Consider the following 23,796-nt stretch of genomic DNA (forward strand, 5'->3'; position numbering starts at 1 on the left):
ATATTTTGTTGAGAATTTTTGCATCTATATAATCGGGATATTGGTTTGTAGTTTTATTTCTTTGTAGTGTTCTTATGTGCTTTTGATACAGGGTAATGTTGGTCTCACAAGATGAGTTGGGGGGGTTCTCTCTTCTTCAGTTTTTTGTAAGAGTTTGAAAAGGATTGGCATTAATTTGTTTTTAAAGTTTTGGTAGAATTCACTAGTGATGCCATCTGGTCCTGGCCTTTTCTTTGTTTGGAGATTTTGAATACTAATTTAATCTTCTTACTTGTTATTGCTCTGTTTATATTTTCTATTTTTTCATGTTTCAATCTTGATAAATTGTTCCTAGAAATTTATCCATTTCTTAGAAGAATTTCTTTTAAATTTTTATTTCTTAGAAGAAATGGATAAATTTCTAGGAACAAACAACAAAGGACAATATGTTGGCATTTAATTGTCCAAAGTAGTTTCTTATGATCTTTTGCATTTCTGTGATATCAGTTGCAGTGTCTTATTTTTCACACATCTGATTTTATTTATTTGATTATTCTCTTTTTTTATTAATCTAGCTAAAAGTTTTCCAGTTTTATCTTTTGAAAAAAACACTCCTTAGTTTCCTTGTTCTTTTTATTGTTTACATGATCTCTGTTATTTCTGCTCTGATAATTTTTTCCTTCTTTGTGCTATCTTTAAGCTTGGTTTCTTCTTTAAAATTACTTAAACTATAAAGTGAGTTTATGTGAGATTCTTTTTTCTTGATGTAGATGTCTATTGCCAAACTTTCCTTTTAGAACTGCTTTTACAGTATCTTATAGATTTTGGTATGTTTTGTCTCTGTTTTGATTTGTTTGAAATTATTACTAGATATTTCATGTGATTTATCTTTGAAGCATTCGTTGGTTGTTCAGAAGTGTGTGTGTGTGTGTGTGTGTTTTCTTTTTAGGACCGCACCTGTAGCATATGGAAGTTCCCAGGCTAGGTGTCAAATTGAAGCTACAGCTGAGGCCTATGCCACAGCCACAGTGGCACCAGATCTGAGCTGCATCTTTGACTTACACTGCAGCTTGTGGCAACACTGGATCCTTAACCCACTGAGCAAGGCCAGGGATTGAACCCACATTGTCACAGGCAACTATGTCATATTCTTAACCCGCTGAACTACAACAGAAACTCCTCAGAAGTGTGTTTTTAAATTTCCATGTATTGTAAAATTTACATCTTTCCTTCTATTACTGAATTCTAGTTTTATAGCATTGTGATCCAACACCATGTATCAAGGAACCTGGTAGGAGTCTCACTGAGCTGTGCATCAGGTATCAGAAAGCAGATCTTGATATGGGTGTATAATAAGCTTCAGTCCTTATTGACTGTGGTCAGGGAGCACCAGCAGAATGCTGACTTGACCAGACACATTCACAAGAGAGCTTTTGTAGAAGTCCAGGTTTTACAGAAGAGAATTTCCAGCACTCTGCTGGAGCTAAAAAAGAAAAAAAAATGGATGCATTGGAATGAGTGAGAAAGTATTACCTTGCCCACAGGTGGCATTTCTGAGAGTGATGGGAGGCTGGGGAATATTTCCTATGGGGGGAAGGGAGAGCATCAATGAATGTCCAGCTTTCTCAGCTGTGCACTATGCTGCTAAAGAAAACCATCTCTCTCCAGGGTAGTACAGGGTGATCTCCATGACTAGAGGGAGGGTTGAGACCAGGAAAAAAGGAGATATATCAGGGACATGGTTTCTGCAGATTGCATTCTGGATTTCAGCAGGAAGCCTGTCCATATGTCACTGGGAATATCTCACCTGAGATTTGCTACCCCTGACCTGCAGGCTCTCCCTCATGATTACCTGCATGCCAAACCCACATTTTCCCCCAGTCTGTGGCTGGCTCTTTGTAGAGCACTTCTGAAGGTGGTGGTGATGGTGAGCTTAGGTAGGCAAGGAGTGTACACAGGAAAGAAGCCAAAGTCTATAGTCAAGGGATAAACTGCAGTCTTCAGCTGTAATGCTGCCTTTGGGGAAACGAAAGAGTTTTTCAGCTGTCAGCCTGGTGCCTTGTAAAATTGAGTGAAGACATGCAAGCTTCAGGATTCTTCCAGAAGAGGGTGCATGAAGTATGGAACAGGTGTATGCATATAAGATCAGAGAGAACCCCAGATTAAGCAGGACCAACAAAAAATATCTCCCATTTAAAGGCAGCTAGTAATGATTGGAGGAGGACTCTGCTACTTGTGATGTGAGATCAGCAACCCCAAAACCCCAAGGAACATGAAGAATGAAGAAAACAAGATATCACAAAAGATCACAATAATTCTCCAGTACGTGAGCCAAAAACAAGGGCATCAGCAATTTACCTGAAAAGAATTCAAAATAGATGTTTGAGGAAATTTGACAAGCTCCAAGAAAAAAAAGAGAATTCATTGAAATCAAGAAAACAATACAGAAACAAAATGAGAAATATAACAGAGATAGAAATCATTAAAAAAAAAACCCAAATGAAAATTCTGAAGCTGAACAGTTAAAGGAATAAAATGAAAAAAATGGAAAAGAGAGCATCAAAAGTAGAATAGATCAAAGAGAAAATAGAATTTGTGAGTTAGAGGACTGGAACTTTGAAATGACCCAGTCAGAGGAGAACTATAGGAAAAGAATGAAAGAGAGGGAACAAAGCCTCCATGATTTATAGAATACTGTCAGGAGAATGAACATTGGAATCATTACATTTCAGAAGGAGAAAAGAGGGAGAAGGGGCAGAAAGTTTATAGAGATATAATAGTTATAATAGTTGACAGAGTTCCTATTATGGCTCAGCAGGTTAAGAACCTGACATAGTGTCTGTGAGGATGTGGGTTTGATCCCTGGCCTTGGTCAGTGGGTAAGGATCCAGTGTTGCCACAAGCTGCGGTGTAGGTTGCAGATGCAGCTCGGATCTGGTGTTGCCATGGCTGTGGTGTGGGCCTGGAGCTCCGGCTCCAATTAGACCCCTAGCCTGGGAACTTCCATATACTGTAGGTGTGGTTGTAAAAAAAAGATATAATAGTTGAGAAATTCCCAAGCCTGGGAGAGACTTAACATCCAAGTTCATGAGGCTAATATGTTACCCCATTATGTCCATTCAAAATGATCTGAAAGACACATTCTAATGAAACTGGCAACAATCAAAGCAAATAGAGAATCCTAAAAGCAACAATAAAAATAAAATTGTAATAAACAAAAGAATATCCACTTGGCTCTCAGTGAATTTGTAAGCAGAAACTTTATAGGTTAAGAGTAAGTGGTGTGATATATTTAAAGTGCTAAAAGATAAATGTTACCAGGCTTACTCTTTCCAGCAAAATTATCCATTAGATATGAAGGAGAAATAAAAAGTTCTCAGAAAACAAAATCTGAAGGAATTCTTTGCCACTAGACCTGCCTTACAAGACACACTAAGGGAGTACTTCAAAGAGAAATGAAAACATGCTAATTAGTTACATGAAAATATACAAAAATATGCAGCAGACAAGTAAAGGTAAGTACAACAGTCAGATTTAGAAAACTCTAATTCTCTGTTATGATGGTACGTTAATCACTCAACTTCAGTATAAAGTATATTAAAAAAATCTATAGTTACTATAATTTTAATGACTATACAATATGAAAAAGGTAAATTGTGACATCACAAACATAAAAGAGGGCGAATAAAAGGGTGGAATTTTTGTATGTGATCAAAATTAAGATGCTGTCAGTGTAAAATGGACTTACATTTATAAGGTGTTTTATGTAAGCCTCATGGTAACCACCCATAAAGCAAAAACCCATAGTAAATTCACAAAAGATAAGAGAATCAAAGCCCACCACCAGAACTCACCAGTTCACAAGGGTGGGTAGCAAGAGAGGAAAAAAAGGATAGTGGAACTACAAAACAGCCAGAAAGCGATTATTAAGGTGGCATTAGTAAACCCTTCCATATCAATAATTACTCTACATGGAACTGGATTAAATCTCCAATCAAAATGACAGAGTGGCTGGATGGAGAAAATGGATATCAAGACCAAACCTTCAAGAGACTCACTTCAGCTTTAATGTCATACATAGACTCAAAGAGACAGTATGGAAGTGAATATTCCATTGAAATGGAAACCAGCAGAAATCAGAAGTAGCTATACTTATATCAGACAAAATAGACTTTAAGCCAAAAACAGTAAAAGGAAACAAAGATGATATATAATGATAGAGCAGTAAGTTAATAAAGAAGATATAACAATGGTAAATATATATGCACACAACATTGGAGCCCATAATTTACATTTAGCAAATACTAACAGATTTGAAGAGAGAAATAGATAAGAATACAATAATAGTAGGGGATTTTAATACCCCACTTAGGGGTTCCTCTTGTGGCTCAGCGGGTTAAGAACCTGACATAGTGTCTGTGAGGATGTGGGTTCAATCCCTGACCTTACTCAGCAGGCTAAGGATCTGGGATTGCTGCAAGCTTCGGTGTAGGCCTGCATCTGTGGTTCCAATTTGACTCCTATCCTGGGAACTGCTATATGCTGTATGTGAGGCCCTAAAAAGAAAAAAAAAAGGAATCTCACTTTAATGAATACATCATCCAGACAGAAAATCATTAAGGAAACATTGACCTTAAACAAGACATTATGCAAGATGCATTTGACAGATATACAGAACATTCCATCCAGAAAAACAGAAAACACATTCTTATCAAGTACACGTAGAATATTCCCCAAGAGAGATCTTAGGTCAAAAATCAAGTTATAGTAAATTTCAGAAGATGGAAATTATATCAAGCCTCTTCCAACAACAGTGCTATGAAACTAGAAATTGACAAACTTAGCTAGATGTACCAAGAAGAAAAGAGAGAGGACTCAAATAAACAAAAAATTGAAAGAGGAGCTTTTGCAACTGATACCACAGAAATACAAAGGATCATAACAATTATATGTTAACAAATTGGAAAACTTAGAAGAAATGGATGTATTTATAGAAACATACAATCTTCCAAGACTGAATCAGGAAGAAATAGAAAATCTGAACAGATTCATTACTAGTAATGAAATTGAATCAGTAATGAAAAACTTCCCAACAAACAGTCCAGGAGCAGGTGACTTATGCAAAACACTTAAAGAATAATTCTCTGACTTATTTCACTGAGCATAATACTGTTTAGGTTCACCCCTGTTCTTGCAAATGACAGAATTTCATTCTGTTTGTAATGGCTGAGTAATAGTCCACTGTACACACACACACACACACACACACACACACACACACACACACACACACACACACACCTTTATCCATTTATCTGTTGGCAGACACTTAGATTACTTCTGTATCATGGCTATTGTAAATAACACTGTCATGAACATTCGGGTGCATGTATCTGTTTAAATTAGAGTTTTAATTTTCTTCAGATATTTATATATCCAGTGATGGAATTGCTGGATCATATCGTAGTTTTATTTTTTTTTTGAGGAACATCTATACTGTTTTCTATAGTGGCTGTACCAGTTTTTTCTATGTTATCATTTATATATACAATCTAGAAAAAAATCCCCAAATGAATGTATATAATAAAATGGAAACAGACTGACAGATATAGAGAACAAACTAGTGGTTGCTAGTGGGGAGTGGGAAGGGGGGAGGGTGAAAGAGGGGTATGGGATTAAAAGACACAAACTACTATGTATTAAATAAATAAGCAACAAAGATACATTGTACAGCACAGGGAAATACAGCTATTATTTCATAGTAAGTGTAAATGGAGTATAGTCTATAAAAATACTGAATCGCTATGTTGTACACCTAAATATAAAACTGTAAATCATTTATACTTGAATAAAAAAGCAAGATGCTTCTCCTTCCTCCTCCTCCTCCTCAAAAAAAAAGAGTTACTACCTATCCTTCTCAAACTATTACAAAAAATTGAAGAGGAGGTAAGTCTTGAAGCTAATTCTACCAGGCCAGCATTACCCTGATACCAAAGCTGGACAAAGGTACCACACAACAAAAAAAAAATTACAGGTAAATATTCTTTTTTTTTTTTTTTTGGTCTTTTTGCTGTTTCTTGGGCCTCTCCCACAGCATATGGAGGTTCCCAGGCTAGGGGTCCAAACAGAGCTGTAACCGCCGGCCTACGCCAGAGCCACAGCAACGTGGGATCTGAGCCGCGTCTGCAACCTACACCACAGCTCACAGCAACGCTGGATCCTTAACCCCCTGAGCAAGGCCAGGGATTGAACCCTCAACCTCATGGTCCCTAGTCGGGTTTGTTAACCACTGAGCCACGACAGGGACTCCCAGGTAAATATTCTTGATGAACATAGATGCAAAGATCCTCAACAGAATATTAGTAAACAAAACTGAACAAGAGATTAAAAGGACCACACACCCACGATCAAGTGGGATTTATTCCAGGGATGCAAGGGTCATTCAACATTTGCAAATCAATTCATTTGATATACCACCTTAACTAAAGGAAGGATAAAAATCATATGGTCATCTCAATAGGTGAAGAAAAGCATTTGACAAAATTCAACATCAATTAATGATAAAACACTCAACAAAGTGGGAATAGAGTAAACATACCTCAGCATAATAAGGCCATATATGACAAACCCACAGCTAACATCGTACTTGGTGAAAAGCTGGAAGCTTTCCCACTAAGATTAGAAATAAGACAAGGATGCCATGCTCACTGCTTTTATTCAACCTGGTATTGGAAGTCCTAGCCACAGCAATTAGATGAGAAAAAGAAATAAAAGAACCCAAACTTTAAAGGAAGAAGTAATCTGTCACTATTTGCAGATGGCATGATACTACATACTATATATAGGAAACCCTAAAGACTCCACCACAAACAATTCGACTAATAAATTAATTTAGTAAAGTTGCAGCATACCAAACTAATATGCATAAGTGTCTTGCATTTCTATACACTAACAACTATCAGAGAGAGAAATTATGAAAAAATCCCATTTACAATTGCTTCAAAAATAATAAAATAGCTAGGAGTAAATTTAACCAAGGAGATGAAAGAGCTGTACTATGAAAACTATGATACATTGTTGAAAGAAATTAAAATGACACAAATAAAAGGAAAGATACACCATGCTCATTGATTGGAAGGATTATTGTTAAAATGATCATACTACCCATACATATTCAATCAATTCTTATCAAAATACCAAATAGTGTTTTTCACAGAACAGGAACAAATACTCCTAAAATTTATATGGAACCACCAAGACCCCAAATATCCAAATCAAACTCGAGAAGGAAGAACAAAACTGGAGGTATCATGCTCCCTGACTTCAAATTATATTACAGAGCTATGGTAGTTGAAACAGTGTGATCCTGGCACAAAAACACACACATCAGTGGAACAGAATAGACAGCCCAGAAATAAATGCACACTTATATGGCCAATTAATTTGACTAGGAGGCACAAATATAGAATGGGGAACAGATAGTATTTTTAATAAATGGTGTTGGGAAAGCTGCGTATCTACTTGCAAAAGAATGAAATGGGACTCCTTCCTTATATCACATACGAAAATGGAGTGAATTAAAGACTTAAGTATAAAACTCCTAGAGGCAAACACAGTCAACTATTTTACAACAGTCTTAGCAGTAATTTTTTTTTTTTTTGGATCTGTGTCCTCAGACAAGAGCTGTAAGAACAAAATAAGTTGGATTCCATCAGACTAAAAAGCTTTTGCACAGTGAAGAAAACCAGCAACAAAACAAGAAGGCAGCCTACTGAATGGGAGACAATGTTTGCAAATGATATCTTTGCAAATGATCTAAGAGCTTAATATCCAGAATATATAAAGAACTCATACAAAGAAGGCAACAAATGACGAGTTGGTAAAGATGTGGAGAAAAGGGAACCCTCATGTGCTGAGTAGCTGCTGTGGAAAATAGTATGGGGGTTCCTCAAAGAATTAAAAATGGAGGTTTCCATTGTGGCTGATGTTAAGGGTAAGGACCTGATGTTGTCTCTGTGAGGATGCGGGTTCAATTCCTGGCCTCACCTAGGGAGTCAAAGCTCTGGCGTTGCCACAACCTGTGGCACAGGTTGCAAATGCAGCTTGGGTCTGGTGTTGCTGTGGCTGCAGTGTAGGCTGCAGCTTCCATTTGACTCCCTGGCCTGAGAACTTCCATGTGCCTCAGGTGCATCAGTTAAAAAAAAAGGATTAAAAATGGAACTACCACGTGACCCAACAATTGCACGCTGGGTATTTACCTGAAGAAAACAAAAGTACTAATTCAAAAGGATATCTGCACTCCAATTTTTTTTTTTTTTTGCCTCTTGTCTTTTCAGGGCCACACCTGTGGCATATGGAGGTTCCCAGGCTAGGGGTCAAATCACAGCTACAGCTGCTGGCCTACACCACAGCCACAGCAACGCCAGATCCGAGCCGCCTCTGAGACCTACACTACAGCTCATGGCAACGCCAGATCCTTAACCCACTGAGTGAGGCCAGGGATCAAACCTGCTACCTCATGGTTCCTAGTCAGATTTGTTTCCGCTGCACCATGATGGTGCACTCCGATATTTACTGCAGTGTTATTTATAATATTCAAGATATGGAAGCAACATAGGTGTCTATTGATAGACAAATGGATAAAGATAATATGCGTTTTATACACACACACACAATAGAATATTAGTCATAAAAAACAACACAGGAAGTTCTTGCTCTGGTGCAGTGGGTTAAGGATCCAACTGCAGCAGCGCAGGTCGCTGAGGAGGTGCAGGTTTGATCCCCATTGCAGTGGGTTAAGGTTCCAGCATTGCTGCACCTGTGGCACAGGTCACAGCTGTGGCACAGTTTGCAGCTATGGCACATATCACAGTGCAGCACTAGTCGTAGCTGCAGCTCAGATTTAATCTCTAGCCTGGGAATTTCCATTTGCCTTGAGTGCAGCTGTGAAAAAAAAAAAAGACAACATAGATGGATCTGTTGAGGACTGTGGAAAGTAAAATAAGCCAGATAGAGAAGGGCAAACACTGCGTGAAATCACTTAATATGGAATCTAAATTACGAAACAAACAAACAAACCGCAATGAAAACAGACTCTCAGATACTGAGAATATACAGGTTGTTGTCAGAAGGGAGAATGGTGTGGGAGTGAGTAAAATAGATGAAGGGAATTAACAGATGGAAACTTGCAGTTATATATTAAACAAGATGAAGAGTGTAATATACAGCAAAAGGAACATGATCAATAATATTGTAATAACTTCGTTATGGGGCCAGATGGTTACTAGACTTGTGGTGATCATTCTATAGTGTATGCAAATTTCAAATCATTATTTAGTACACTTGAGACTAATATAATATTGTATATCAACCATATTTCAGTAATAGTTTAAAAAACTCATACAATTTAAAATAAAAACCCAAACAATCTGATTTAAAAAACAAGCAGAGCATCTGAATATATATTTTTCTGAAGTAGACAAGCACATGAAAAAATACTCAACATCACTAATAGTCAGGGCAATGCAAATTAGGCTACATGATCCCTTTTATGTTATAGCTGATTAAAGGACAAGCTCAAACCATACAGGTTGTCCTACTGTCCTGTGGGATCCGAGAAGGGAGGGAGATGAGGCTGTCTATCTCCCTGGCTTCTGCTCCCTGTAAGCTAGTGGGGGAGTGAGTCATTTAGAGCACTGGAGAAAGCAGTGGAGTGTCTTGCTCTAGCCTCTCTTGACTCTAGATAAACTGAGCAAAAGGAGAAGGAAGGCAGGGTTAAAACCTATCTCTATGGTTCTTGCTGTGATCTCTGAATCTAGTGGATCAGCTCCTTGGCTAATCAAGAGATATTGATTCCATTGCCTATTTAAGTCAGTTTTAAGTAAAAATGAGTTTCCCTTTAAGGAGAGAGCATTTTCCTGCTCTTGAGGCTGCTCAGAATTTCTGCTACAAATTATATACATCTCAAGTGTCACTTTTATTTATGTATTTATTTTTTTTACATTTATTTTTGTGAAATTTATTACCGGGCCATAATTCTTTGTTTCTTCAGTTTCTTCTGGGATATCTTTTTCTTCTGTGCAACCTCCCTTTCTGGCTTAGGAACAGTCTTCTCTTTTTCCGTAAGAATCATCTCATCGTGGCAGGGAGAACTCATGTAAGTGTTGACACAACCATTTTTTTTTTTTCTTTTTGGCTGTCATAGGTTTATTCTTAGTGTTACATGAAAAAGCAGTAACTGCCAGAGTTATATTCTTGGTTTGAATGCATTTGAAAACATTTTAAAACCTAAAAATAATTTTTTTTCTAAATTCAAAAATTATTTTTGGAAGTTCCATTGTGGCGCAGTGGAAATAAATCCAACTAGGAACCATGAGGTTGCTGGTTCAATCCCTGGCCTCGCTCAGTGGGTTAAGGATCTGGGGTTGCTATGAGCTGTGGTGTAGGTTGCAGACACGGCTTGAATTTGGCATTGCTGTGGCTGTGGCGGAGGCTGGCGGCAACAGCTCTGATTAGACCCCTAGCCCAGGAACCTCCATATGCCATGGGTATGGCCCTAAAAGGACAAAAGACAAAAGACAAAAAAAAAATTATTTTCAATAACAAGAAGTTGGTTACTATTAATCTCCCTCATTTATTACTCTCCCCCCACACCCTACCTTCTTCCCCCTGGCAACCACCTGTTTGTTCTCTGAATCTATGATTCTGTTTCTGTTTTGTTAGGTTTGTTCATTTGCTTTGTTTCTTAGATTTCCAATAGAGGTGAGATCATATGGTATTTGTCTTTCTTAGATAATTTCACTTAGCATAATACCTTCTAGGTCCACCCATGTTGTCTCAAATGACAAGATTTCATTCTTTTTTATGGCTGAGTAATATCTCCTTGTATATATGCAGCACATCAAGAGGGATCTCATGTGATATGTACACTTTATGTCAAGGGAATAAGGCAGTTTGAAGTGACCATTGTTAATAACAGAGTCATTTCCTGATGGGTTATATGAATATAGAGGTTTGGGTTTGTGAAATAGTAAGGGATAGGCAGTGTGGTGTTGGCTTATCTGTCTTACGTGGAGGGAAGTTTCTTGACGTGCACCAGATTCCAGAGAGTTTCTGATTCTTTCAGCAGGGGGCGCATAGGTTTTTCTCTCTCTCTCTCTCTCTCTCTCTCTCTGCTTGGGGAACACCTCTCTAAGGAGTCTCTATGTTCCCTCATCCAGTTAAAAAAGAGAGGCTCTTTGGATAGTCAGAGGGCTGGGTTATCTTCAAGTTTCAGTTTCTGTCTGTGTTTAAAGGATGTACATGCCAGAAAATGAGAAGCAAGGCCAAGGATACCTGGGATATCGGGAGGCACAATTGCAAAAGATCCACTGCTCTTCATGTAAGGATTCCCCTTCTCCTTCAGAGTCTTATAGTTTTACTGGGTCCTGTCTGGATGCCTTTTTTACTTTGGATACTTAACCATGGTCACCATTCCAGGCCATCTCCAATTCCAGTCCATTTGATACCATCTCTCCTACTGACTCCACAGCAGAGTTTGGGCCACTGTGAGAACGGTTTCTAGCTTCTTCCTCTTCCTCTCCTTCTTCTCCTCCTCCTCCCCCTACCCCTCTCCCTCCTTCTCCTCCTTGTTCTTTTTTTTTTAGTATCTTCTTCCCTAAAGACACCCACACTGGATTTTATCAAAGGTTGAACAGTGTCGGGGAAGGTGGAACCCCTTGCGGCCCCTTATTCCTTCTCAACAACTGTTCTGTTTTTCATCTTCCCCCAGTTTCAGTGAGTGGCTGGAAGAGCAGTACTGTCATTTCAGGCAAAGACTTAGCCATTGTTTCCTCAGCCTTGTGCCAGATCAGCTATTGGCTGTTTGCAGCTAGAGCCCCACCCTCTCGACATCATGACAGGGTCCAAGCTGTATTTAGCACTGAGGCTGAAGAAAATTGCTCTTCAGGCAACCAGAATCCACCACCCTTCACCACCCTCATCCTGAGTAGCACATGTAGAACTCACCTATGCATCTGTATGTAGGCCGATGGTGTAGAGCCAGAGCCATTAGGCAGATATTCAACAGCATTGCAATAGTCAGTAGGATAGCCAGAACCCCAGCAGAAGTTGCCTGCTTTGCCTGTCCACTTTTGCAAGGTTGGCTGACAAAGAACACAATGAATCCAAATGGATTTAGATAGTTTATTACTTGTATACGCAGCAAAGCAAGACCAGCAGGTGTGTTAGCTCCTAGTCCCACAGGATGGGACTCAACGAGAGGGGCCAGATGATGGGTAGCAGGGGTGGTGAGTCATTCAGCTGCTGAGAGGACAACTCTAAGCCATAGCCATCTGGTCTGATGGCTGAACCCTGAAGGGGCTGAGGTGGAAAGTCCTTTGATTTCACTCTCTGAAACAAGGATGGTGGGTAAGAACCTGCCTTATGCCAGCCCATCACAACATGGCTTTTATCCTTGTGTTTCAAGAAGAACTGCAGGGTCATACTCAGTCAAAACTTGTGCCTCCCTGCAGTTAAGTCTTGCCCATGTGGTCCATGTGAGAGCTATATGAGGTCATCAGGGGGCTTGGGCAGATCTGTTCCTGTACAGATGGGAGGTTCAAAGAAAAGGTGGATGGGGAACTGAAGGGATGGTAGGGTAAAGCTTAGGTGTAAAAAGATATTTCTGTAATTTGAAGCCTTTTTAAATAATACAACCTTTTTATGAGTGAAGAGAAAAATACACACTGAAGGAGCATGAATATCCATTTGAAGTGAGAAAACGTATTCTAAATAGTTTTCATGAGAACCTTGCTGGTCTTTAGGAAGCCTGCAGCCTAGCTTTGCAAATCTGAGATCATAAGATTCTGATGTTCTGATGGATTATATAAAGATGCTAAAGACCAGTGGCTGTGGGCACATCACAGCGTCAAGGTTTAGTTTAAGTTCCCTGGCTGTGAGAGGGCGTGTCAAGGACTTTCAGATTAATTGGCATTAATTGGTTTCTCATGTCAGGGGTCAGGGTTTCCTTTGATACAGCACTCCAGCTGAAACAGGCAGTAGGCAACTAACATTTCACTTCCATAGCACTCAAATCGGCAGGTACCATTTTTATAACATGTCTTGTGAAGTTCTGATGATAATGGATTCAAGCCTGGAAAGAAAATGAATGAAAAGATAATTTATTCTAGGCCTTTTTGGACTATCGAAGGGACTGCTCCTTCTCTTTTTGTCAAATTGGATTCCAAGAGACTCGGTCATAGTGATTGATTCTATGATTGAAAAAAAAAAATTAAGTTGTGCTGTGTATTGAATTGCCTCCTCTCCAGTTCACATGTTGAAACACCCCCAGTGTGACTGAACTTGGAGATAGGGCCTTTTAAAGTAATTAACGTTACATGAGCTTATAAGAGTGGGCCCTAATCCAGTAGGATTGATGGCCTTCGTGGTGGCAGACAAAGAAGATGGCTGTCTACAAGCTGGGAAGGGAGCCCTCATCCGAAACTGAGCTGGCCTTCAGTTGATCTTGGACTTTCCAGCCTCCAGAACTGTGAGAAAATAAATTTTGTTTAAGCCAGCCATCTGTGACATTTTGTTGTGGCACTCTGTGCTAAGGCAGTTAATTACTTGGAACTCTGCCCAATTTGGTCAGATAATAAACTCTAAACAACCGAGTTACCCATGTGTGTAGTCATTAACTCATTACTTAATGATTTATTCACTCCCCAATCAGTTTTTACAGATCTAGGTACCATTCAGGTACAGATGTGAGGATGATATAGACCTTAATCTCAAAGAATTTTCAGTCTAGAGAAAAAAAGAAACACAAAATACCTGTGAGAGAGAAGAAAACATGATGAGTCCAGTGAGGTGTGTGCAACATGGAGTGGTGTTGTGAGTTCAGAGGAGGATGAAATCAGTTCTGAAGATGATATGGTTTCTTGGAGCCCAGGGTACTTGAGATGGGCTTATAGTTTTGTGGACATGTAACTCCATAGACTCATCTGAATATGAAGGTTTATTTTCATGTGAGAGGGTGTTAAAAGGAAAAGAGTTCTAAAATTTGACCATCTGTAGAAATTTTACACCCTATCCGTCATGTCCTGGAGGATAATTGTCCTCTAGGAAAAAAGAAGGGGTAAGGGTTACTTAGCCAGCAAGATGGAAGCCTAAGAAGATAGAGAGTAATGATCTAGATATGAAACACGTAATGGTCTATATAAAGAAAGAAAAAATTCCTATGGAAGTGACAAGCTCTGGGAATGTCTAAGCCACTAAAGGGAATATTGTAGACTCTATGTGGCTGTTGACTGTCTAGAGGTCTGAATGCACTGCCATGAACCTTAGTGGCATAGTCCCATCAATAGCTTCCAGAGCCCTGGATCCTATGATTCTTAAATCCAGCCTCTTGAGTCACATGATCTGAAAATCTGGTTCATCTGCCTAGAGAAGGCTTAAGAGAGGATGAGAAATTAAGTAGGACCCTACTGGATATGAACTCATTCTGAGATAGTGAATATTCATGATGAGATTTCCAAGGTCAGTAACAGATATGGTCAAGCTAGAGTGTGATGCCAGCGTTTTCCTTCACGTCTCTCTAACTGCTGTCTCATCTAATCAGACATTTCTTGTATTAATTCTCCTGGAACAGGCAGTTCCAAATCTTTCTCTGTGTACCTAAGGAATCAAATAATGAATTAACTATAAGAGATTTCAGTACATAAAAACATAATGAAAATATGATGATAGTTCTCACAAGTCGGGTACTATACATGTTATATATAAGCATACCCTATACATTATCCCATTTAATCCTTACAAGACTCTGAAGTTATTATTATTATTATTATTATTATTATTATGTACATTTTGTAAATGAAAAAAAATAAGGTTCAGAGAAGCTCAGATTTTTGCCTAAAGCTGTGCAGCTGGCAAGCTAGAGAGCCAAGATTTAAGCTCAGGTCTTGCTGACATCAAAGATGGTTGATGCTTTTCCTGCTTCGAAAATTAAAGGGTTCATGGTGGGAAGACATTCAGAGGTTTGCTTAGTGCAGTTGCTCTGCTAGACAAATGACCCCCCTCCCCCGAGACACACACGCACACGCACACGCACACACACACGCACACACACACACACACTTTGCTCCCAGGAATATTCCTCTTTTACCTGCCAGCACTGGATCCCAAAAGAAGAGAGACACAAACACAAGGAGGAGAGGCTTCATGGCTGGTAGTGTCTGTTGAGGAGGCTGGTGGCAAGGCTGACGCAAGCGGTCAGAGAGCAGAGAGAAAAGGTGAGCACACATCCTGTACAGCCCTGTCAGGTCTGTGGTGTGATTTGCTCCAGGTGGATGTGCTGCACTGACCTTGCCTGAGGCAGCTGCGTTGGCCATGCTTATCTGAGGAAAAACCAGGCAGCCCTTTCCTGTTTGACAGCTTTTCCTATTGTCAAAGGCACTGCTCCCCGACCTGGGTTTCCCAAGAGTTCTAACAGAGACCTGGGAACTGTATGCTTTTTCTTTTTCTTTGTTTTCTTTTTAGGGCTGCATGTGTGGCATATGGAAGTTCCTAGCCTAGGGGTTGAATAAAAGCTGGAGCAGCTGGCGTACACCACAGCCACAACACCAGAGCTGAGCCACATCTGTAACTTATGCCACAGCTTGTGGCAACACCTGATCCTTAACCACTGAGCAAGGCAAAGGATTGAACCCATATCCTCATGGATACTAGTAGGGTTCTTAACCTGCTGAGCTACAATGGGAACTCCTGCTTTTTCTTTTTAAAATAAATGAGATTTATTTTGTTTGACTTTTATGTTACAACAGAAATTAAATCCAATTTTGGAAAATTTCTAAAATATTAAGAATTACAAGGAAATTGGACTTCTCATTGTGGTTTGGTGAGTTGAGAACCTGACAGTCTCCATGAAGATGTGGGTTTGATCCCTGGCATTGCTCAGTGGCTTAAGTATCTGGCGTTGCTGTAAACTGCAGTGTAGGCTGCAGATGTGGCTCAAATCCAGTGTTGTGTGGCGTAGGCCAGCACCTGCCACTCCCTAGCCTGGGCACTTCTGTATGCTGCAGGTGCAGCCATTAAAAAAAAAGAAAAAAGAAAAAGTTATACTTGAGCCCCACCTCTCAGAGGCAACCTGTGTGTTTCTCAAGAAAGTTTTATTTATGTCTAGTTTATTGTTTAATATTTTATCTTGCATAGTTATAAACTGAATTGCTTATGTATGTATCTTGCTTTTGTAACATGATATACCGTAAGTATTTTCTGTGTTATTATAAACTCTTTGTAAATGGTATTTTAAAAAGCTGTATGGTATTTTATCAAGGTCATTTGAAAATGGCTGTCAGTATTTTTAAAAGCATTTTTTAAAAAAGCGTCTTTATTGAGATATAAATGACAAAAACCTGCAAATGCTAAAGTTTTATAAGTTTTGACATGTGTATGCTTGAATATGAAACAATTCAATATAATGAACATATATGTTCCCCCCCTAGAATTCTTCATGACTTTTTCCTCCCAAGTTTTATTGAGGTATAATGAACAAATAAAAATTATATGTGTTTAAGGAGTAAAATGTGATGATTTGAAGTACATATGCATTGTGAAATGATTACCACAATCAAGCTAATTAGCATAACTTTCATGTCAGTAATTATCATTTTGTGATATGTGGGCAGAATATTTAAGATTTTCAGCAAATTTTAAATGTTTAATGTGGTATTATTAACTAGAGTTACCATGCTGTCCATTGATTCTCAGAACTTATTTTCTTCTATGATCATAGTTTTGTCACCTTTGACCAACATACCTCCATATCCTCCAACCTCCTTCAAGACCCCTGGCAACCACCCTTTTACCTTCTGGCTTTATGAGCTTGGATTTTTTGATATTTCACATCTAGGTGAGGTTGTACAGTATTTGTGCATGTTCTTCATTTAGCATGATGTCCTCCAGGATTACCTATCTTGTCAGAGAAGATATTATTTCCTTCCTTTATGTGGATGAATAACATTCCATTATGTATAGGTAGCACATTTTTCTCTATTCATTTATTAGCATTGATGGTCACTGAGGTTATTTCCATATCTGGGCTGTTGTAAATGATGAACATGAGTGTTCAGATGACTCTGAGATATGTTTAATTTCCTTTGCATATGTACTGAGAAATGGAATTGCTGAATCACATGGCATTTCCAATTTTGTCTTTTTGAGGAACCTCCATACTGTTTCCCTTAGTGGCTGTACCAGTTTATAGTCCTAACCACAATGCTCAAAGAGTCCCTTTCATCTACATCCACAGGTGTGAGGCTATACTGCATTGGATTTTAATTTGTATTTCTCTGATGACTAGTGATGTTGAGGAACTCTTTAACTACCTGTTGGCCATTTGTATGTCTTCTGTGGAAACATGCCTATTCAGGTCCTTTGCCTATTTTTAATTTGTTTGTTATTTTCTGTTGCGTTGTATGAGATCCTTGTATATTTTGGGTATTAATCCCCTATCAGACATATGATTTGCAAACATTTCTCCCACTTTGTAGGTTGCCTTTTCACTTAATTCATAGTTTGCTCTACAGAAATTCTTTAGTTTGTTGTAGTCCCACTTATTTATTTTTGTTTTTGTTGCCTGTGCTTTTGATGTCATACTAAAATAATCATTGCCAAAACCAATGTCGTGGAGCTTTTTCCTCATGTTTTATTCTGGGAGTCTTATGCTTCCAGATCTTACATTTAAGTCCTTAATCCATTTTGAGTTAATTATTACGTATGGTCTAAGATAAGGGTCCAGGTTCATTCTTTTGCTTTTGGATATCCAGTTTCCCAGCACCATTTATTAAATACACTATACATTTTTCATTCTATGTTCTTGGCAACCTTGTCAAATATTAGTTGACCAGGGAGTTCCCTTTGTGGCTGAGGGGGTTATGAACCCAACTAGTCTCCATGAGGATGTGGGTTCAATCCCTGGCCACGCTCAGTGGGTTAAAGATCCAGCATTGCTGTGGCTGTGATGTAGTCTGCAGCTGCAGCTCCAATTCGACCCCTAGTCTGGGGACTTCCCACAGGTGCAGCCCTAAAAAGCAATAAAATAAAATAAAATAAAATAAAATAAAATTAGTTGACCAAATGTGTGTGGACATAACCAGGGCTTTTCATTCTATTCCCTTGGTATATGTCTATTTTTATGCTAGTTCTGTATGATTTTGATTACTATAGCAGTTTAATATTGTTTGAAGTCAGAAGTGTGATACCTCCATCTTTGTTCTTTCTCAAGAAAGCTTTGACTAGTCAGAGTATTTTGTGGTTTGCTAAAATTTTTAGGATTTTTTTTTCTATTTCTATAAAAAATGCCATTGGAATTTTATTAGAGATTCCATTGATTCTGTATATCGCTTTGGGTAGCATGGGCTTTTTAACAATATTAATTCTTCAAATCCATGAACACAGGATTTCTTTTATTTATATCTCTTCAGTTTTTCATTAATGCTCTATAGTCAGTAATGATCTTTTCTACTTATTTGTTTAAATATATTTCTAAGTATTTTACTCATTTGATGCTATTGTAAATGAGACTGTTTTTTTATGTTCTTTTTCAGATAACTTGTTAGTATATAGAAATGAAATTGATTTTTGAATGTTGATTTGTTTGGTTCTCCTGAAGGGGAAAGTGAGAAGGTGTGAGTGAGCACCTGACTTCCATAGCTATGCAGGGTTCTGCCAGAGCAACCCATTTCTCTCCCACACTCTCCACCCTAGGCAGCATACTGACTTATGAGCTGCATGATCAGGGGGAGGAAGGAGGGTGGGAGAGTGGTTATAGGACTCTTAGAGGGCATTAAAGGGATTCAGATGTTGCTAACTGCAGTGCAGACTCCATCAGGAAGCTTATCCATGAACCACTGAGGATATGTCATCTGTGGATACTCCCAACCATTCAATAGGCACCCCTAGCACTTCATGCACCTCACCTGCACCTCTTAACCCTCAACCCTCTAGCTAGTTCCTGGTGCATGTTCCCAGTGGCAGTGGCAAGAGCAAGCTTTGGAAGATGGATATTGAGCATGTGTAGAAAGCCAGCCTGAATCTGCAAGTCAAAAGAGACCTTAAACTTGAGCCTTAGTGACACTGTTGAGAAAGCAAAAGGGGGCCCGTAAACACCTGACCTGGTATATTGCAGGATCAAGAAGGCACAGAAGCTTAAGAATTCTGCTACAGGAAGGAGAAAGAAGCATGGTGCAGGAGTGTCCATAGAAGGTCTGAAGAAACCTCAAAATTCCTAGCAGGGCTAATGGAAAATATATTCCTCCTGAAGGTAATTAGTAAGGATTGGAGGAGGTGACTGGTACTCCAAATGCAAAGACAGCAATGCAAAACTTTAGAACATGAAATATCAAGAAAACATGGCCTCATGAAAGGATCCCAATAATTTTCTAGTAACAGATCCCAAAGACATGGAGTTCTATGATTTACTGAAGCTAATTCTAAATATATTTTAAGGAATGCCAGTGAGGTACAGAAAGCACAGAAGAGAGGACAGTTCAGCAAAATCAGGAACCAATACATGAAAAAAGAAAAGTTTAACAGAGACAGAAATCATTTAAAAAAAATCCCAGATAATTCTGGAGCTGTTAAAAAGAATGACATGAAACTACAATAGAAAAAAGGGCCAACCTGTCAAAAAAATGCAAGAGAGCATCAACAGCAGAGTGGATCAAATGGAAGAAAGGATCTGTGAGTTAGAAGACAGAGACTTTGACTTTATCCAGACAGAGAACCAAGAAAAAAGAATAAAAAAGAGTGAGAAAAGCCTGTGTGATCCGTGGGTTACCATTAAAAGAAACAGCTTGTGAATTATTGGAGTTTTAGAAGGATGAGAAAGGTATAAGGTGGCAGAAGGATTGGTTAAAGAGATAATGACTGTACACCAGAAACTAATACAACATTGTAAATCAACCATACTATTAAATAAATAAATAAATAAATGGTTGAGAATGTCTCAAATCTGATGAGAGATTTCACCATTCAAGTTTATAAAGCTCATATAGCCAAACCAAATCAATTCAAAGAGATCTTCTCTAAGACGCATTATAATAAAATTTTTGAAAATCAGAGAGACAATCTTTTTCTTTCTTTCTTTCTTTTGGCCACACCCATAGCATGCAAAAGTTCCCAGGCCAGCAATTGAACCTGCACCACAGCAATGACAATGCCAGATCCTTAACCTGGTGGGCCACCAGGGGATTCCCAAGGAGATGGTGAAAAATCAATAAGAGAAGAGAAACTCCTATGTGGGAGCTCCTATACAGCTAAGAGTGAGTTTCTCAGCAGACCTTTACAGGAGAGAACATGGGATGATATATTCATGGTTCTGAAAGGGAAAAAAAGGCAGCCAAGAATACAGTATCTGGCAAAGTTGTCTTTCAGAAGTGGAAAGATAAACCTGAGTGAGGTCATTATCTCTAGACCTGCTTTAAAAGAAAAGCTGAAAGAAGTTGTTGAAGCAGAAATGTACTGGTGCCAATTAGTAACCTGAAAACATATATGTTTCATGTTTTTTATATAAGTTCTATATATATAACATATGGATGAAGGCAAATATATAGTCTATGTATAAGTTCTATATATATAACATATGGATGAAGGCAAGTATGTAGTCAGATTCAGAATACTCTGCTCCTGTAATATAGTAGTGTTAAACTCTTACCTCTACTATACAGGTTAAACAAGAGTATTAAATATAGCTATAGCTGCAATAATTTGTTAATAGATAGACAATAAAAAAACAACAACTTGTGAAATCAGAGACATAAAAGGAGGGAATAAAGGGTAGAGTTTTTGTATGCAATTAAAGATGTCTTTGTTAGCATAAAACATACTCTTTTGAACATGTATATGTTTTTTATATATGTAAATGTTTTATGTAAGCCCCACTGTAATCACAAAGCAAAAACCAACAGTAGTTTCACAAAAGATTGAAAAACAAGTAAATCAGGAGTTCCTATTGTGGCACAGTGGAAATGAATCTGACTAGTATCCATGAGGATATGGGTTTGATCCCTGGCCTTGCTCAGTGAGTTAAGGATCCTCTACTGCCATGAGCTGTGTTGTAGGTTGCAGATGTGGCTCTGATCTGGTGTTGCTGTGGCAGAGGGGCTGTGGCCAGCAGCTATAGCTCCGATTCAACCCCTAGCCTGGGAACCTCAATATGCTGTGGGTGTGGCCCTAAAAGAAGCAACAAAACAAAACAACCCCCCAAAACAAAAAACAAAAAGCAAATGAAAGCATACCACCATAGAAAATCATCAATTCACAAAGGAAGGCAGTAAGTGAAGAAAGGAACAAGGGAATTATGAAACATCTAGAAAACAATTTATAAGAGTTGATAAATAACTGAAGTTAAGAAATCAATAGGTAGGTTTAATATCAGATTAGACAGTCAATAATCAAGAGATGCGTCTTGTCCAACATTCCTGGAAAATGTGAGATTTTCTCTGATTTTATCAGCTTGGTTTATGTCCCACAATCGGTACCATTTAATGTAGGTAAAGAAAGGGTATACAGTTATTGGCCTAACATAGATTATATGCCTCCCTACTAATTATAACTGTAAGATTCTCTGGAACCACATGGTTCTCCAAATATATATCAGGGTTTGTTGGGAAGAGAAAGTAGGATGTAAGGGCGGATGATGGAATCTAGGGTATGAAACCACAAAATCGTTGTGCTTCAGAAAGTCAACAAAAGACACCTACCCCCTTGACCTTTTGTACACTAGCACACACCTAAACACGTGCATGTGTGCAGGAGATGGAAGAAATTTCCTTTTTTTGTACTTACAGGACAGGCTTAAAATATTTATAAGAAGCCCTTCCACCAGGTAACACAAACTTGCCATAGACTGAATGTTTGTGTTACCCCTCCCCCCAATTCATATATTGGAATTTTACCTCCAGGGTGCTGGTGTTAGGAGGTGGGGCCTTTGGGAGGGGATTAGGCTGTGAATGAAGACCCCTGTGGAATGGAATTAGTGTCCTTATAGAAGAGGCTCCAGAGAGATCTTTTACAAACTCTCCTACCACGTAAAGAAGTTACAGTGAGAAAAGGGGCCTCACCACACATTGAATATGTTGGTGCCATGATCTTGGACTTCTTGGCCTCCAGAACTGTGAGAAACAAATGTCTTTTGTTCATACGTCACCTTGCTTATGGTATTTTGTTATAGCAGCCTAAGCAAATTAAAATGGCACACAGCAGTTCTTAGCAGTATAGGATTAAATTTTTTAATTAAAGATTAAAGATCAAAGTCCTTTTCTGAGATAAGAAGTTGTTCATAAAGGAGAGGAGAGAGAGAACAAGACTACTCAGAAAATGAAGGAGGGACCAAAACACCGGCAAAGAAATGGCCAGTGAGGGAAGGAATTACACCGCAGTGGTCGGCTGAACTGGTTGAATCTTTTTCTGCATAGGTTTGTCCAGATCGTCATGGTGACTGACTCCTAGAAAAGTAGAAACTAGAACTTTTAACCTGATAAGGGGTCTGGTGCAACCATGCAGGGCCTGTGCTGATGTGAAACTCTTTGGGTAAAAGTGAGATCTGTCTTGTGAATTCACGCTGACCCCCAGCTACTGTGGGGAAAAGCCGTACAGAGAGTTATGTTCCCATGATCCCAACTGGGTTGCCCAGTTGAGTGGGATGGGAGTGGTCAGAGTCCTGAAGAACTGTGTCTCCTACTTCCCTTGGCCGCTCCTGGAAATTCTCTTATGTGAGTTTTCTTCTTCTTTGATTATCCCACTGCATTTGGGCATTAGTCCAGTGATGTGTTTACCCAAGCTTGAATTTAGGTGCTAAACAGGGTTTTAATAACTATAAGAAGAAAGTACTTCTCCATCCATACTAGGGGCATCTGAACTTGAATGTGGGCACTGAAAAATCATTGGATACATAAGCAGGAGCAAGTCTCAACCCATTCTCTTTGTAGGGCTGGTGTTTCAGAACCCAATGAGCACCAGATTCCACCTCACATTAGCCCACTAGTCATTTGGAAAACTGGGTTAGCCGTCAGGTTAGATCATTTCCTTCAGTTAGATTGAGGCAGGCTTCCTGGAGCAGAGTCAGAGCTGCCAGATCTCTTTAGGAATTCTCCAGGAGCAGAGGCTCCGTCTGCTCATTCATCCATGCCTACATGTACGTGTGCATTCATTCATTAGCCCAGATCTTGGCTCTGTTGCATATTCTTTGACATCACTCTGCCTGGCTGGACAGATTCAAGCTTCTCACTCCCTCAGCCTCTTTTGGCTAATGTCAGGGCTGAGAAAAGGCTAACAAACTTTGTTGTAAACTGAGTGTGAGCATCCTTGAAATTGAGCCACTCTGAATGCTTAACTGACGTAACCTGTGCTTCCTAAGAGAGACCAGCGGTTCCTAGTCCACCAGAGGCTTGGTTTTCTGAGAAGTACAATCAGTTTGGACTACAGTGAACTTCTCAGATGTCTAGGTGTCCCCATATGCCAGGATTCTGTTGGGACTTTTCTCAGTTACCATGTAGCCATTACAGAATTGTGGACACGTCTCATTCATATCATCTACAGTGTAAACCCTTCCATTTTCCTATCTGTGCACTAATGCTTGGATTCTCTGTCCCAGGTGGATCTCCCAATCCTGTTCTCATTTTGTGGTTAACAAAGTCCCTGATGCTCTTGTTTTCCCAGCATCTTTTTTTTTTCTGTACCCACAGCATGTGGAATATCCCTGGCGCAGGGATCAAACCTGCAGCACAGCAGCAGCCCAAGCCACTACAGTGATGACACTAGATCCTTAACCCACTG

At 39.1% G+C, this 23,796-nt stretch overlaps 2 protein-coding genes across 7 annotated transcripts in view; one reads left to right on the forward strand and one right to left on the reverse strand.

Moving 5' to 3' along the window:
- Positions 1-23,796, forward strand: part of GLRA3 (glycine receptor alpha 3) — a 483,419-nt gene that overhangs the window by 41,111 nt on the left and 418,512 nt on the right. The gene's annotated exons all lie outside the window — the stretch shown is intronic.
- DEFB134 (defensin beta 134) lies at positions 10,474-15,586 on the reverse strand. 2 transcript variants are annotated; one of them, XR_002338938.1, is made up of 3 exons: positions 15,125-15,251; positions 13,792-14,634; positions 12,992-13,111 (listed from the first exon to the last, which is right to left on the reverse strand). XR_002338938.1 is itself a non-coding variant. In XM_013990300.2 (2 exons), the coding sequence occupies exons 1-2, from the start codon at positions 15,348-15,350 to the stop codon at positions 12,969-12,971; spliced, it is 369 nt and encodes a 122-aa protein (XP_013845754.2). In that variant the 5' UTR covers positions 15,351-15,586; the 3' UTR covers positions 10,474-12,968. The 2 variants fall into 2 exon arrangements, 1 of the variants encoding a protein (XP_013845754.2); XM_013990300.2 differs by lacking the exon at positions 13,792-14,634 and having other exon boundaries at positions 10,474-13,111; positions 15,125-15,586.

This window comes from Sus scrofa, chromosome 14 (genome assembly GCF_000003025.6).
Source record: "Sus scrofa isolate TJ Tabasco breed Duroc chromosome 14, Sscrofa11.1, whole genome shotgun sequence".
NCBI lineage: Eukaryota > Metazoa > Chordata > Mammalia > Artiodactyla > Suidae > Sus > Sus scrofa.

Bases quoted from the DNA above. Each gene is read 5' to 3' on its own strand.
- DEFB134 (XM_013990300.2), bottom strand. From the start codon at position 15,350: ATGGCCAACGCAGCTGCCTCAGGCAAGGTCAGTGCAGCACATCCACCT. The intron at 13,112-15,124 runs GTAAAAGAGGAA...TTTTCTTTCCAG, and splicing joins TTGGGATCCAGTGCTGGCAG to GCTTGAATCCATTATCATCA.